Raw genomic sequence first — 15,070 nt, 5'->3', positions numbered from 1 at the left:
CTATTGTTCTCTTGCATATTTATTATTATTATTATTATTATTATTATTAGTGGTGCTTGAAAAGCACTACTACTGTTCTCTTGCATACTTATTATTATTATTATTATAATTAGTGGTGCTTGAAAAGCACTACTATTGTTCTCTTGCATACTTATTATTATTATTATTATTATAATTAGTGGTGCTTGAAAAGGACTACTACTGTTCTCTTGCATACTTATTATAATAAGTGGTGCTTGAAAAGCACTACTATTGTTATTCGGCATACTTATTAGTGGTGCTTGAAAAAGCACCGTTTGTCAGAGATCGACGGTGAGATGTCAAATTGATAGGCTTATTGAGGAGAGGTGTGCTATGACTTTTGGAAGCGATCGGAATGTCGGCATTCTAAAAAGTATTGGCGCACTACACAGCCGGCTCTAACAATGCTGGCGCCCTATCTGTCCGGCTCTCGAAAGTATTGGCGCCCTACGCTGTCGGCTCTCGAAAGTATTGGCGCCCTACGCTGTCGGCTCTCGAAAGTATTGGCGCCCTTAGCGGCCGGCACTCGAAAGTATTGGCACCCATGCTTTCGGCTCTCAAATGTACTGGTGCCCGATCTGAATTTTGCCACGCAAGCACCACTCACATTTTCTTCAGGAAATGTACCGTTCTAGTTATTATTCTTCTTCTTCCACTTTTTTTTTCGGCGTGTAACTAGTCCTGCATCGTTTGGCGGAGATCGGAGGTGTCAAATCGATCGGCTTATTGAGGAGAGGTGTGCTATGACTTTTATAAGCGATTGGAATACCGGAATTCCCGCTACGGAAGCTCAAAGTTGGAAAATTTCCCATAGACTTGAATTGAGTTGCGAAAGTATTGGCCCTCTAAACAGGAAGCTCTAAAAGTATTGCCTCCGTACACATTCAGCTATAAAATGTATTGGCACACGATCTGTTCGGCTCTCAGAAGTATTGGCACCCCGCACGGCCAGATCTCAAAAGTACCAGCGCCCTTGACGGTCGGCTCTAAAAAGTATTGGCGCACTACACGGCCGGCTCTAACAATGCTGGTGCCCTATCTGTCTGGCTCTTGAAAATATTGGCACCCTACACGGGGGCTCCTGAAAGTATTGGAGCCCCGTTGCTGTTTCGCCACGGCAAGCACCACTCACATTTTCTTCAGGAAATGTACTGATCTAGTTATAATTATTCTTCTTCCACTTTTTTTTTCGGCGCGTAACTAGTCCCGCACTATTTGTCAGAGTTCGACGGGTGAGGTGTCAAATTGATTAGCTTATTGAGGAGAGGTGTGCTATGCCTTATGGAAGCGATCAGAATGTCAGAATTCCCGGTACGGAAGCTCAAAGTTGGAAAATTTCCCTTTGACTTGCATTGAGTTGCGAAAGAATTGGCACCCTACATGGCCTGCTCTAAAAGAATTGCCTCTGTACACGTCCGGTTCTAAAAAGTATTGGCACCCTATCTGGAAGGCTCTTAAACGTATTGGCGTCCTATCCATCCGGCTCTCAAAAGTATTGGCTCCCTGCGTAGCTGCCTCTCCAAAGTATTTGCGCCCTACACGGCCGGCTCAAGAATGCATTGCTGCACTACACGGCCAGCTGTATCAGTACTGGTCCCTATCTGTCCGGCTCTTGAAAGTATTGGCGCCCTACATGGTTGGCTCTAAGAGTATTGCCACCCTACACGGCCAGCTCTAAAACTATTTCTGCCGTAAACGGACGGCTCTAAAAAGTATTGGCGCCCTTCCTGTCTGGCTCTCGAAACTATTGGCACCCTTTCTGTCCAACTCTCAAATGTATTGGCGCTGTACGTGGTCGGCTCTAAAAAGTATTGCTGCACTGCACAGCCAGCTCAAACAGTATTGGCGCGCTATCTGTCCGGCTCTCGTAAGTATTGGCACCCTATGAGTCCGGCTCTCAAAAGTATTGGCACCCTGCGCGCCCGTCTCTCAAAAATATTGGCGCCCTACACCATCAGCTCTCAGAAGTATTGGCGCCCATGCCGCCAACTCTCAAAAGTATTGGCGCCCTATACGTCCGGCTCTCGAAAGTATTGGCACCCTGCACACCCAGCTCTCGAAAGTATAGGCACCTTACGTCATCGGGTCTTGAAAGTATTGGTGCCCTACACTGTAGGCTCACAAATGTATTAGAGCCCTACACGTCCGGCTCTCAAAAGTATTGGCGCTCTATGCTTCCGGTCTCAAAAGTATTGGCGCCCTTTCTGTCTGGCTCTCAAAAGTATTTGCACCCTATGCTGTCGGCTCTCGAAAATATTAGCGCCCCACCCCGGTTTTGCCACGGCAAGCACCACATTTTCTTCAGGAAATGTACCTGTCTAGTTGTTATTATTATTATTATTATTATTATTTTCTGAAATGAATCACATTTTAGAGGGCCTTAACATACCCGAAAACTCACAAAACTTTGCAACACATCAGAACCAGTGAAGATTTACATGTGATAGTGGTTCCAGAATTGAGTGTGGCAAAATGGCTTGACAGCACCACCTACAAAATTTCACCAATGTGCGCCTCACGCTACATTTCACCTACATGTACGAAATTCGGTAAACACATGTAAGATGCCAATATGTACAAAAAGCTCTCTTGAACCCATACCCTAAACTCAACAGGAAGTCAGCCATTTAGATTTTCCTCCTAAATTTTTGCTCCATTTTTTGCCATTTCCTGGCCTCGTACTTTAACATACTCCTCCTAGAGCTTTCATCAGATCAGCATCATATTTGGTCAATCTCATCTAAAGGCATAGCTGATGATAAATTGCAAAGCTTTTGAGTTTTCGCTGCACGGCGTTAGCGTGGCGGTCTCACAAATTTCTATGTTTCGCCATGAAAAAGGAAGTTGTTATAACTCAAACATAGAATGTCCAATCTGCTCCAAACTTCACAAGTTTGATAAAAGTCCTGGCCTGAAGACATCTATATGCAAAGATTCAGTAATAGTCATAGCGCCACCTGCTGGCAACAGGAAATGATACATTTTACATCGTGATACACTACTAACAACATGTAAGTGTCAAAAAAGTGATAAAAAATTATTATTATTTTGTTTTTATGCATTCGTTTCATTTTAAGGACCTAAACATACCCAAAAACTCACGAAACTTGGCAGAACCGGTGAAAATTTTATAATTTCGTAGGGCATGGGCATGGGCATGGTCGAGGAGCTCCATAGTGCCCCCAAATGCAGTCAATGGTCGGGATGAAGTTGCTCCGATGTGCACGAGATTTACCAGAGTCATTGCTCTCATGAAGTGCGACAAAGTTCACATGGATGTATCTGACTCCTCTCGACAGGAAGTCGGCCATGTTGGATGAAATGTTGGATTTTCAAAGTTTCCTGCGGTGTTTTGAGAGACTTAGCATGGCTGAAAATCCATGAAACTTTGCATATGCATATGTCTTATGACATTAATTGATGTGATGTTGCATTTTGTCATAGTTGTGCCTCATAGGCTCCATAGCGCCCACTAGGTTTTAAATGCACATTTGACACCTTTGAAATGCCCGGAAACTCAGGATATTTGGCAAACTTTTAAAAGTGTAGCAAAATGATACATTTATTTGGTCATTTAACTTAGGTTTGGCCAAATGGCTCAATAGCAACACCTACAAAATTTCACCAATGTACACCTCGCGCTACGTTTCACCTACACATACGAAATTCGGTAAACATGTGTAAGTTTCCAATACGTACAAAAAGGTCTCTTGAACCCATGCCCTAAACTGGCAGCCATTTTGATTTTCCTCTTTAATTTTTGCTCCGTTTTTAGACATTTCCAGGCCTCGTACTTTATCAAACTACTCCTAGAGATTTCCTCAGATCAGCATCATGTTTGGTCAGTCTCATCTAAAGGCATTGATGATGCTAAATTGCGAAGCTTTTGTGTTTTCGCTGCACAGCGTTGGCGTGGCGGGCTCACAAATTTTTATGTTTTGCCATGAAAAAGGAAGTTGTTATAATTCAAACATACAGTGTCCACTCTGCTCCAAACTTTGTTTAATAAAAGTCATATATGTGCTAAAAAGTGCTAACAAATATGGAATGGCACCCCCCTGGCAGGGCAGCCCCAACGTGCATGCAGGTTCGAGGGCCCATTCATCGCTGTTTGCAGCTTTAATCTAGACTTATAACTTAAGTCCAAATGTACTGCTCAAGATTGTTCACATTTCCACTTTTAGGATCAATTCATAATGGCATAGGTTCGAGTCTTAATTTTTTTAGGGGTTACCTAGTTAAGTATAATGTGCATACAGAATATTTCAGGTTTGAGTCTTCTCTTATTTTGGTATGAAAAACACAGGGATGAGGGGCTCCAAGATTAAACAGGATTTATTAAAGGACATGAGGCTGTGTGAGAAAAGTGAATTGAAACAGGGTGGTCGAGGTCAGGATTCAAACTTGGGTCCATAGCTTGAAGTTCGAATATCAGCCAATGTGCCACAGGGTGCAGAGCTGGTTGCCGCGAGGGAGGCAAGGTGCGGCTGGGCATAGCAAGAAGTGAGCCAAGAGTGAGCAGTGGACCTGGAACATGAAAAACACACAGTGAGCACAGGATAACATGAGGGAAAATGTTAAACAATATCACAAAGTAAACATGAGTAGAGGCAGAATAGTACCACACTGGTGGCTGAAGTGGCTGAAGAACTGGGATTTATATACACTATTGATTGCTGAGCTGATGAGTAGGACGCAAGTCCAATGATTCAATCTGCAACACTGAGAAGTGGACCACTATGCCCAGACACACAGACACACACACACAGAAACATGAGGGAGAGAAAACACTGGAAACACAGGGAAATACATGGGCTCCAGGATGGATCATGACAGTACCCGCTCTCAACGGGAGCTTCCAGGTGACCTGCTAGGCTTGTCAGTGTGGGCCTCGTGGAATTCTTGGATGAGAGAGGGGTCCAGGATAAAGGATTGATGTAGCCAGGTCTGCTCTTCTGGTCTGTAGCCCTCCCAGTACACCAGATATTGCAGGCCCCATCCCCTACAGCACATATCCAGCAGTATCCTGACATTCTAGGCTAGGTGATTGTCTATGACCCAGGTGGATGGAGGGGGCTCAGACTGAGGGCTCAGGGGGCTGACATGAACAGGTTTGAGCTGGGAGACATGAAAGGTAGGGTGGATGTGCAGGGACCTGGGGAGCTTGAGTTTAACTACAGAAGGATTGATAATTCTCTTGATGGTGAAGGGGCCTAGGTACCAGGTTAAGAGTGTCTTGGCTTCCATCTTCAGTGGGATGTCCTTGGCAGAAAACCACACCTTTTGACCTGGCTGGTAGTTAGGTGTGGGAACCTGACAATGGTCAGCCAGGCGACAGTTGCGCTCGGTGGAGCGGAACAGGGCAGAACGGGCCTCTCTCCATACCTTGCAGCAACGGTGGAGGTGGGCTTGCACAGAAGAGACAGCAATGTCATTCTCCTGGATGGGGAATAAAGGAGGCTGATAAACCAGGAAAAACTCAAAGGGGGACCTGCTGGTGTTGGTGGGGGCATAATCAACCCAGGGTAATTGGGAGCTCCAGCTGGAGCAGTTATAAGCTGTGACACAATGCAGCACAGCTTCCAACTACTGACGGCCCACGCTGCCTGACCATTGGTCTGGGGGTGAAACTCAGAGGACAAACTTACCGAGGCCCAGAGAGCATTACAGAATGCCTTTGACGGTCTGGCTATAAGCCACGTTTTAATTATCAGTCCAGACAATGAAGGGCTGCACAGCCCCCTCAAACCAGTTACTCCATTCTTCCAGGGCTAGCTTCGAGGCAAGCAACAATGAATTGCCTAAAGGGATCAGGTTGGATGAGCACAGGGTCAGAGCTGAACAGCCCCTTGAGCATGCTGAAGGTAGCCTCTGCCTCAGGGGTCCATACGAAGTGGTGGAGCTGAGCCTGGTGAGGGGTGCCACTATGCTGTAGTCCCTGATAAAGCAGCCGTAAAAGTTGGCGAACCCTAGGAAATGCTGGAGCTGTGTCAGGGTGGTGGGCCTGGGCCAGTCAATGATGGCCCGGATCTCCTCTGGGTCGGCCTTGATCCATCCACTCTTGATGATCTACCCCAGGACGGTGCCTGTGGGGACATGAAACTCACATTTTGACGCTTTAACAAACAGATGGTTCTCTAGGTGTCGTGTAGTACTTGACAAACATGGTGGGTATGCTCGGTGGGAGTTCTGGAGAAAATCAGGATGTCGTCAAGGTTGACACAAAGATGAAGCGGTTCAGGAAGTCTTGGAGTATGTCATTGACCAGGGTTAGGAACACTGCTGGACATTGGTGAGGCCAAACGGCATGACCCAGTATTCTAAGTGGTCCAGGTGGTTTTGAATGCAGTCTTCCATTCAGCCCCATCTCTGATCCTGACCAGATGATACGCGCTCCGCAGGTCCAATTTAGTGAAAATGGTGGCCACATGCAAGGGTTCCAAGGCCAAATTAAGGCGTTCTTGTTTTTAATGGTGATACTGTTCAGTCCCTAGTAGTCAATGCAGGGGCGAACAGATTTATCATTTTTTGCCACTAAAAAGAAACTGATGCCTAGGGGGAAGTGGAAGGTCGGATGAGACCGGCAGCAAGGGAGTCCTTGATATGTTTCTCCATGGCCTCCCTCTCAGGGCGGGACAGGTTGTACAGTTGGACAGATGGTAGGGTGGCCCCAGGGAGCAGGTCTATAGCTCAATCATAAGGCTGATGAAGTGGCAAGAAGAGGGCTCAGTCCTTGCTGAAGGCCTCTCCCAGATTGTGGTACTCTGTAGGCACAGCCAAGAGGTCAGGTGGGGATAAGGCCGATGGGGAATTGGGGCCCTCAGTGGGAGGAAGGGCTGATTGCAGGCAGGAGAAATGGCAGAAGGAGCTCCAATTGGTGATCTTCCCAGCTGACCAATCTATCTGAGGATTGTGCTTATGTAGCCAAGAGTGCCCCAACACCAGCGGCGTACACAAGGAGGAAATCAGATTAAGCTGGATCTCCTCCCAATGATTACTGGAAAGAATCAGGAGCAGTGTGGCTGTGCGATGGGTAATGTGGGCCAGGAATCTGCCATCTAAGGCATTTATTGTGATGGGCGAATCCAATGGGACCTGCATGAGCCGTCAGCTCAGTATCTGGGCAATTATCATCAGTGCCAGAGTCAACCAGAGTGAGCAGGGGTACCATGAGCTGGTTGTGACACAAGGTGGCTTGAACTTTGAGGTGTCACCAGCTTCCCGCAGTATATACATTTGCTCATCTTGAATCTTTGCTCATGCTCGGTGGAGATGAGCCAGGCCTGGCCCAGCTGCATGGGTTCTTCTCTGGGCCAAGGGGAGTGGGTAGGAAACTGGGGGCTGGGCTGAGGCTCCAGGGCACGGTTGGAGGATGAGCAGAAGGGTGGGTGAGGTGCTACAGAAGTGTGGGAATGGCTGGCTCTCTCCCTGCACTGTTCCTGCATGTGGTAATCCAGTCTGTTGGCAAGAGAGACAAGGATGTCTGACTCACCCTTCAGGGCTAGCTTGTCCTTCAACTAGCCCTGAAGGGTGAGCTTGCCCATGGTACTTCAAGCGGTACCATCCTAAGCAATCTCCATGATGTAGCCTCCAGTTGATGGGAGCTCCATCCAGAGGTAGGGCATCAGGATAGATCAGGCAGGTCTGGAGAGCAGAAAGGGTCAGGATCACTGGCATCTCCATAAAATCATGTGTGGCTCAACAGAAGGAGAGAGGGAGAGGGAGGTAAAGAGAGGGAGAGATTATTAGGTATGCTTACTATCCCATGATGGATAAGACTGTGTACTTTGCGTAAAGGAAGTATATTCATGGTAAGCTTGAGTAAACCAATATGATTTCAGCTTAGACTTAAAACTTTTGTTTTCAGCTGAGTCCCAAACACTAATTGGAAGGCTGTTCCGTAAGTGTCGGGCTTTGTAAGAGAAAGCTCTTCCCCCTGCTGTAGCCTTCACTATTTGAGGTACCAATAAATAGCCTGCACCTTTTGATCTAAGTAGGCATGGTGGATCATAGAAGACCAAAAGTTTACTTAGGTACTGTGGCGCAAGACCGTTTAGTGCTTTGTAGGTCATTAGTAGTATTTTATGATCAATGCAAAATTTTACTGGGAGCCAATGCAGTGTGGATAAGATCGGGGTGATGTGGCGCTACTTTCTAGTTCTAGTAAGAACTCTTGCAGCTGCATTCTGGACTAACTGGAGTTTGTTCATGCACCTACTAGAACATCCAGACAGTAAGGCATTGCAATAATCTAGCCTAGAGAAACAGAAACAGAAAGGGCATCCAGAGCAACTGTGTAATCAGAGAGCTTACTTCTAGCTACATGTGGTCCTAGTAAAAGTACTTCTGTCTTGTAAGAATTAAGTAAAAGGAAGTTAATAAGCATCCAATGGCTGTCATATGGTTTTGCTGAAACATACAACTGTGTATCATCAGCATAAAAGTGGAAGCTAATTCCATGTTTACGAATAATTTGACCTAGAGGTAGCATATATAGAGTAAAAAGCAGTGGGCCTAAAACAGAACCTTGTGGAACACTAAATTTAACCTCAGTATCAGTGGAGAATTACTATTTACATCTATGAACTGATAGCAATCGGTCAAATAAGACCTGAGCCAGGAGAGGGCTGTTCCTTTAATGCCAACAACATTTTCTAGTCTATCAAGGAGAATAGTATGATCTATAATATCAAAAGTTGCACTAAGGTCAAGTAACACAAGCAAGGAGAAACAACCCTTATCAGAGGCCAATAGTAGGTCATTTACTACTTTAACCAGTGCTGTCTCTGTACTATAATGAGGCCTAAATTCTGACTGATACATTTCATGAATGATATTCCTATGTAGGTATGAGCATAGCTGCTGTGCTACAACCTTTTCAAGGATCTTGGCGATAAAGAGGAGATTTGATATTGGCCTATAGCTGGACAATTCACAGGGGTCTATGTCAGGTTTTTTAATCAGGGGTTTGATAACTGCTAGTTTAAATGATTTAGGAACATAGCTAACGGTAATAATTGATTCTAGTAAAAGTACTTATGTCTTGTCAGAATTAAGTAAAAGGAAGTTAATAAGCATCCAATGTCTAATGTTCTTTACATATTCCTCAACTTTATGTTTTTTTTTTTTTTTTTTTTTTTTTTTACAAATGAACAGTGTCATAAACAGAGTTGTGTTGTTGTTTCTCCCTGTGATAAAATCAGTAAGTGACTTCTGTGATAAAAGAAATAGTGATTACAGCTCAGATCAGAGTATATATGTACTCTGATCTGATTATAACATCTGTATAACCAAAATTTTTGTGTGCCATGACACAAAGATGGCCATCGTAGTTAAACCAAGTAAAATAAAAAAAGAAAGAAAACTGGTGGTTTTGCAATGCCAATAAATAGAGGTAATCACTCCAAAAAAAAAAAACAAAAACAAAAAAAACATTACAAATGGTCAAGCAACTTGCATTGGACCGCATGAGATGAAATGACCCCATACTCACTGGTCATGTAGCATCATGCACTGGCAGCATACCTTCACTGATAAATAGCTAAATACAAATATAAATACAAATAGATGGATAAATAGCTACATACAAAAAGCATAATAAAATTAAATACCTTATACATTATATAGCCAAAACTATGTGGACACCTGACCATCACACCCATATGTAGGGCTTCCCCAAACTGTTGCCAGAAAGTTGTAAGCACAGATTTGTTTAGAGTGTCTTTGTATGCTGCAGCATTAAGATTTACCTTCACTGGAACTACAGGGCCCAAACCTGTTTCACATGCACAAAGCAAGGTCAATGAAGAGATGGTTTGCAAAGGCAGATGTTGAAGAACTCAAGTGGCCTGAGCCCTGAACACCTTTGTGATGAATGCTCTTGTGGCTGAAGGAGCAGAGATCCCCACAGCCACATTCTAAAATCTAGTGAAAAGCTTTCCCAGAAAAGTGGAGGCTGTTCAATATTTGTTTAATATTTAGCTATAGTCTGGCAAATGTAAAAGCTTAAAAGTATTTTTTCTACAATGTTTTTCTAGAATATTATTGTAAAAGTTATGTATATCTTATTTATGCCTCTATGTAATCTGAAAAGTTACAAATAACTAAAAGCAGATTAAGATTAAAATGCAGGTTTTACCAATTAAAATGGCACTGAGTTTGTAACTTAAATTTCTTTAAAAAAAAAAAAAAGTACCAATAATCCTTGTTAATTCAATGCAATATGTTTGTTATGCCAAGGGAAAATGCTGTTAACTGTCAGTTTATGACACTCAGTAACTGTCAACTGGTTGGGAAATTCAGGCAAAGTAATATTTTGGTAATGACTGCTTAGTGTTATCTGAATTGATATTTGATACACTGTATGGCCAAAGATTTGTGTACACCTGACCATCACACTCATATGTGGGCTTCCCCAAACTGTTGCCTCAAAGTTGGAAGCACGCAATTGTGTTCTGTGCATGAAGATTTCCGTTCACTAGAACTAAGATTCCTAGCCCCAAGATGTTTGAGCATGACAATGTCCCTTTGCAGAAAGCGAGGTCCATGATGACATGGTTTCCCAAGTTGGAGTGGAAGAACTCAAGTAGCCTGCACAAAGCCTTTACCTCAACCCCACTAAACACCTTTGAGATGAACTGTGCCCCAGGTCCCAACATCAGTGCCTGACCTCACTAATGCCTTTGTGGCTGAATGTGAAAATCCCCACAAACATGCTCCAAAGTCTAGTGGAAAATCTTCCAAGAAGAGTGATGGTTAGAATAATAGCAAACTGGGGACTAAATCTGGAATTGGATGTTCAAAAATCACATGTGTGTGATGCTTAGGTGTCCACAAACTTTTGGCCATATAATGTATCAAATAATTACTAAGCAGTCATTACCAAGAAGATTCTTTGCCTGAATTTCCCAGGGTAGCAGCTGATTCGTCTCTGTATCTGTGGCCAACAGAATGGAGTAATTTCGCTTATTGACTGCACATTGATCGAGGACCCCGAAAGCACGGATGATGAGCGTAAGTATTAGAGCCTTTCATTTTCATCTACCCTTACAGGAAATATGACATCTGTTACCCAACAATGGGCTGAAAGCCATTATTATACCGAGTGAAGCACCAGGGAATTTAAAGCTGTCTTGGCAAAAAAAAAAAGTCATAATGCTCCATTTCTAGTACATCTGCCCAAAGGAGTGACTGGGCTAATCCACAATGTACCTATTTTGTGCACACTCAAGAACACTGAGGGACATGAAAGGGCATGCATATTGGCTTTAGTGACAGATGTCTAACTAATGGTACAGGCTGCTTAAATTTGCCCATACATTAATGCAGCATACAGCCTAAATATAAAAGATATGACCTGCGGGTTGGCAAATGTGTGATACTCTGGCAAGTGTAAATTGTATTGATGATACTGTGACACAAATGCTTTTAAGCATTAATGAGATACTACAGTCAGTACTCCAAGCTGGCTGGAGCCACTGGGTACACTGGGGTGTGGTAAACATTAGCAGATTGTGGGGGCCTGAACTGGGTCTTCAATGGTCCTGAAACACCACAGCAGGATATCGGATTAAATGCATCATACACAGGGTACACTTGCCTATTACAGCGCTAGGATAAGCATATAACACGATATTCACATAATAAAGACAAAGATTAAATTACAGTCATTTATACACATTCACCTTGTCTGAAATAGCTGAAAAATGTAGCGGAATAATGGTGGAGCTCTTCTGGTGTAAACTGGACCCCTAGAAGTCCTAGAAGATCTCAGAGGGGGTTCCTCACCAGGCTATGAAATGTATCAAGGCAAGCAGAAAGGCATCTGTGTCAATGCTGTTGAGGACCTCAAGGTGTGTATAATGGGTGGTCAAACATTTGAAATGACACCCCATCGCTTTTCTGAATGATGGCCAACAGTTGACTCCCGTCAAGAAGAATCGTGGGTGGAATAGTCGTAGTCAAGTCGAGGGTAGAGCTAACATAAGTAGTATTATCAGCTTGGCTCTCCACTTCTGGCATTGTACACATTCCCTCTGGTGTTGCTTCTTATTATTTATTGAGGAAAATAATCTAAAATTGCATATCTGTGAGTAGCAAATGTTTGGGTGTGAATGAGCACCCTGTTTTATTTAAAGAACAGGTACCTATCAGAGTCTGATCTTCACAACACATGTCTATGGAAGTGTAATATGGCACCAAAAAGGAGATTTCTGATCACATCATAAAGAGTTGTTGAGGCTCCCCATGCTGGAAATGTTTACAAGACCATCTCTAAAGAGTTTTGGATTCCACCAATCCACAGTCAGAGAGATTGTGTACAAATGGAGGAAATTCAAGGTTGACCAACAAAGATCACTCATAAAGCAAGACATGCAAAATTTCATAAGGTCACAAAGAAACCCAGGGTAACCTCTAAGCAACTAAAGGCCTCTCTCACCTTGGCTAATGTTAATGTTCATGAGTCCACCATCAGGAGAACACTGAGCAACAATGGTGTGCATGGCAGGGCTGCAAGGAGAAACCACTGCTCTCCAAAAAACCTGTCTGCAGTTTGCTAAAGCTTTTGGACAAGCCAGAAGGGTATTGGAAAAATATTTTGTGGATGGATGAGACGAAAATAGAACTTTTTGGAGTGAATGAGAAGTATTATATTTGGAGAAAGGAAAACACTGCATTCCAGCATATGGACCTTATCCCATTTGTGAAACATGGTGGTGGCAGTATCATGGTTTGGGCCGGTTTTGCTGTATCTGGGTCAGTATCACTTGCCATCATTGATGGACCAATGAATTCTGTATACCAGTGAATTCTAAAGGAAAATGTCAGGACATCTGTTCATGAACTGAATCTCAAGAGAAAGTGAGTCATGCAGCACACAAGTTTTTCTACCAAAGAATGGTTAAAGAAGAATAAAGTTAATGTTTTGGAATGGCCAAGTCAAAGTCCTGACCTTAATCCAATAGGAATATTGTGGAAGGACATGAAGCAAGCAGTTCATTGAGGAAACCCACCACTGAGTTGAAGCTGTTCTGTACTGAGGGGTGAGCTAAAATTACCCCCAGCTGATGTGCAGATCAACAGTTATTGGAAACATTGAGGTGCAGTTATTGCTGTACAAGGGGGTCACACCAGATACCAAAAGCAAAGGTTTACATACTTTTGCCACTCACAGATATGTCATATTGGTTAATATTCCTGAATAAGTAAATGACCAGGTATAAGATTTTTGTCTCATTTGTTTAATTGGGTTCTCTTTATCTACTTTTATGAGTTGTGTGAAAATCTGATGTTCCCAAACCATGATACTACCACAACCATGTTTCACAAATGGGATAAAGTTCTTATGCTGGAATGCAGTGTTTTCCTTTCTCTAAATATAATACTTCTCATTTAAACCAAAAAAGTTCTATTTTCATTTCATCCATCCACAAGATATTTTTACAGGTCATATTTATGCAGGTCATATTTATGCAGAAATGTAGAACATTCTAAAGGGCTCACAAACTTTCAAACACCACTGTAACTGACCCTTGGTGGAGGAGACGCTCGTTGACATCTGCAGTGAGGAGCTTAGAAACTACTTGTGGAGGGTTTAGCACTACTGGGTGGATCTCTGTCTGACTCGCACTTTCAAACTTCCAGAGCCATCCTCCCACTCAGATAAGGCCTAATGTCTGATCAATCTCTGGCAGAAGCAAGACCAGACGGCTGGAGGGGGACACTAATTTCCCTACCTGCAAGGACTTGAACTTGTCTGGAAAGGACTCCATTTGGGACTGACTCAGTACGAGTGCCTCCGCACCTTGGTAGTCAGGGTGACTGTGTCTTGAATGGCCGTCCCATGAAGAGACTTGTAAGTAGCATTCACTAATGCTTTCCAGGATTTATACTGAGATATATCAGGAACGTGTGAACCCTTGTAATCAATAGTCAGACAACAGAAGACTGGTTTCCTTGTCTCTGCTATGTTGCCTGGCTCTGCCACTGTGGGAGTAGCTGGACACTGGTCTGGTGGACACAGAAGAAAAGGAGGACCTTGACTCCATCTACTGTACCATGCCAGCTCGATGAGTGTCTTTCCCCTGGTAATGTCATCAGCAAGGTTACTGGCAGAATCCACGTATCTCAAGAATGTGGCTCAGTTAATTCTTGGATCTCCACAACTCTTGGATCAACAAAGACCTTGTACCTGCATGACTGAGTATGTCCAGGTCAGAACTGTAGTGGAATCTGACCAGAATGTGGTAGTCTCTATTCTAATAGTCAACTCTTGTAGGAGAAGCTTACCAAGCTGAGCACCTGAAAAAAGCTGTGCAGAGTTCGAATTGTGGCTTTGTTAATTGATGCATAGGGGCAACTCAGGATCAGGCAATGACGAATGAGGTATGGATCTTGCCATGCTGCCTGATGACCACATAGGCTGCTGATCTGTAGACCACCTCAGACACGTCACAGAATACATGAAGACTGAATTTTGATGTCTTTTCCTGGAAATCGAAGGGTATGTAACATTGAAGTAACTCAACCTTGGTGAGATCAGGCAGTTCACTCTCCACAGAACTTTCCACTTCTCGAGGAGGTCAGCTGGAAGATCTGAACTTCTAGGGTTCTATGGTAGAACTAGAAGTTAACTGGCTGTTCCTCAAGCTGTGCAACTTTGTAATGAATGGTACGAAGGGCCATGATTTCTTTCCTTCCCTTTATTCCTAGCTGCCGAACTGCTGCTGGAAGGATAATGCTCTGTTGGGCGCCATTGTCCAGTATAGCCTAGGTCAGTACAGACTTTCTGCTGTTCCTCAGTAATAGTGGGGTGACATTCAGGAAGACAGGTCCTATAGGACTGGTTTGTGTCGGATATATGCGGCTATGCGGTGTTGTGACTTGCATGATGCTGGAACCCTGCTGGGCGATGCAATGCAGAACTCTGAGGTGTATGTCGCTGCATTCTTCACAGGGATTCTTGAGTGTGCACTCATCACACTTGTGGCTAGTGCATCTGCATTTCCAGCATCTATAGTTATCCCTTATTCACTGCTCTGTATCCATC

General features: G+C 43.7%; 1 protein-coding gene across 3 annotated transcripts in view; it reads left to right on the top strand.

Annotated features, from left to right (window-relative positions):
• rasgrf1 (Ras protein specific guanine nucleotide releasing factor 1) overlaps positions 1 to 15,070 on the top strand; it is a 415,815-nt gene that overhangs the window by 257,262 nt on the left and 143,483 nt on the right. For all 3 annotated transcript variants that reach the window (XM_053623247.1, XM_053623248.1, XM_053623249.1), the window contains exon 11: positions 10,971 to 11,034. In XM_053623247.1, coding sequence (XP_053479222.1) covers positions 10,971 to 11,034 — 64 coding nt within the window. The remainder of the gene's footprint in view (positions 1 to 10,970; positions 11,035 to 15,070) is intronic.

This window comes from Ictalurus furcatus, chromosome 4 (genome assembly GCF_023375685.1).
Source record: "Ictalurus furcatus strain D&B chromosome 4, Billie_1.0, whole genome shotgun sequence".
Taxonomy (NCBI): domain Eukaryota; kingdom Metazoa; phylum Chordata; class Actinopteri; order Siluriformes; family Ictaluridae; genus Ictalurus; species Ictalurus furcatus.
This window is presented reverse-complemented; position numbering and strand designations above follow the sequence as displayed.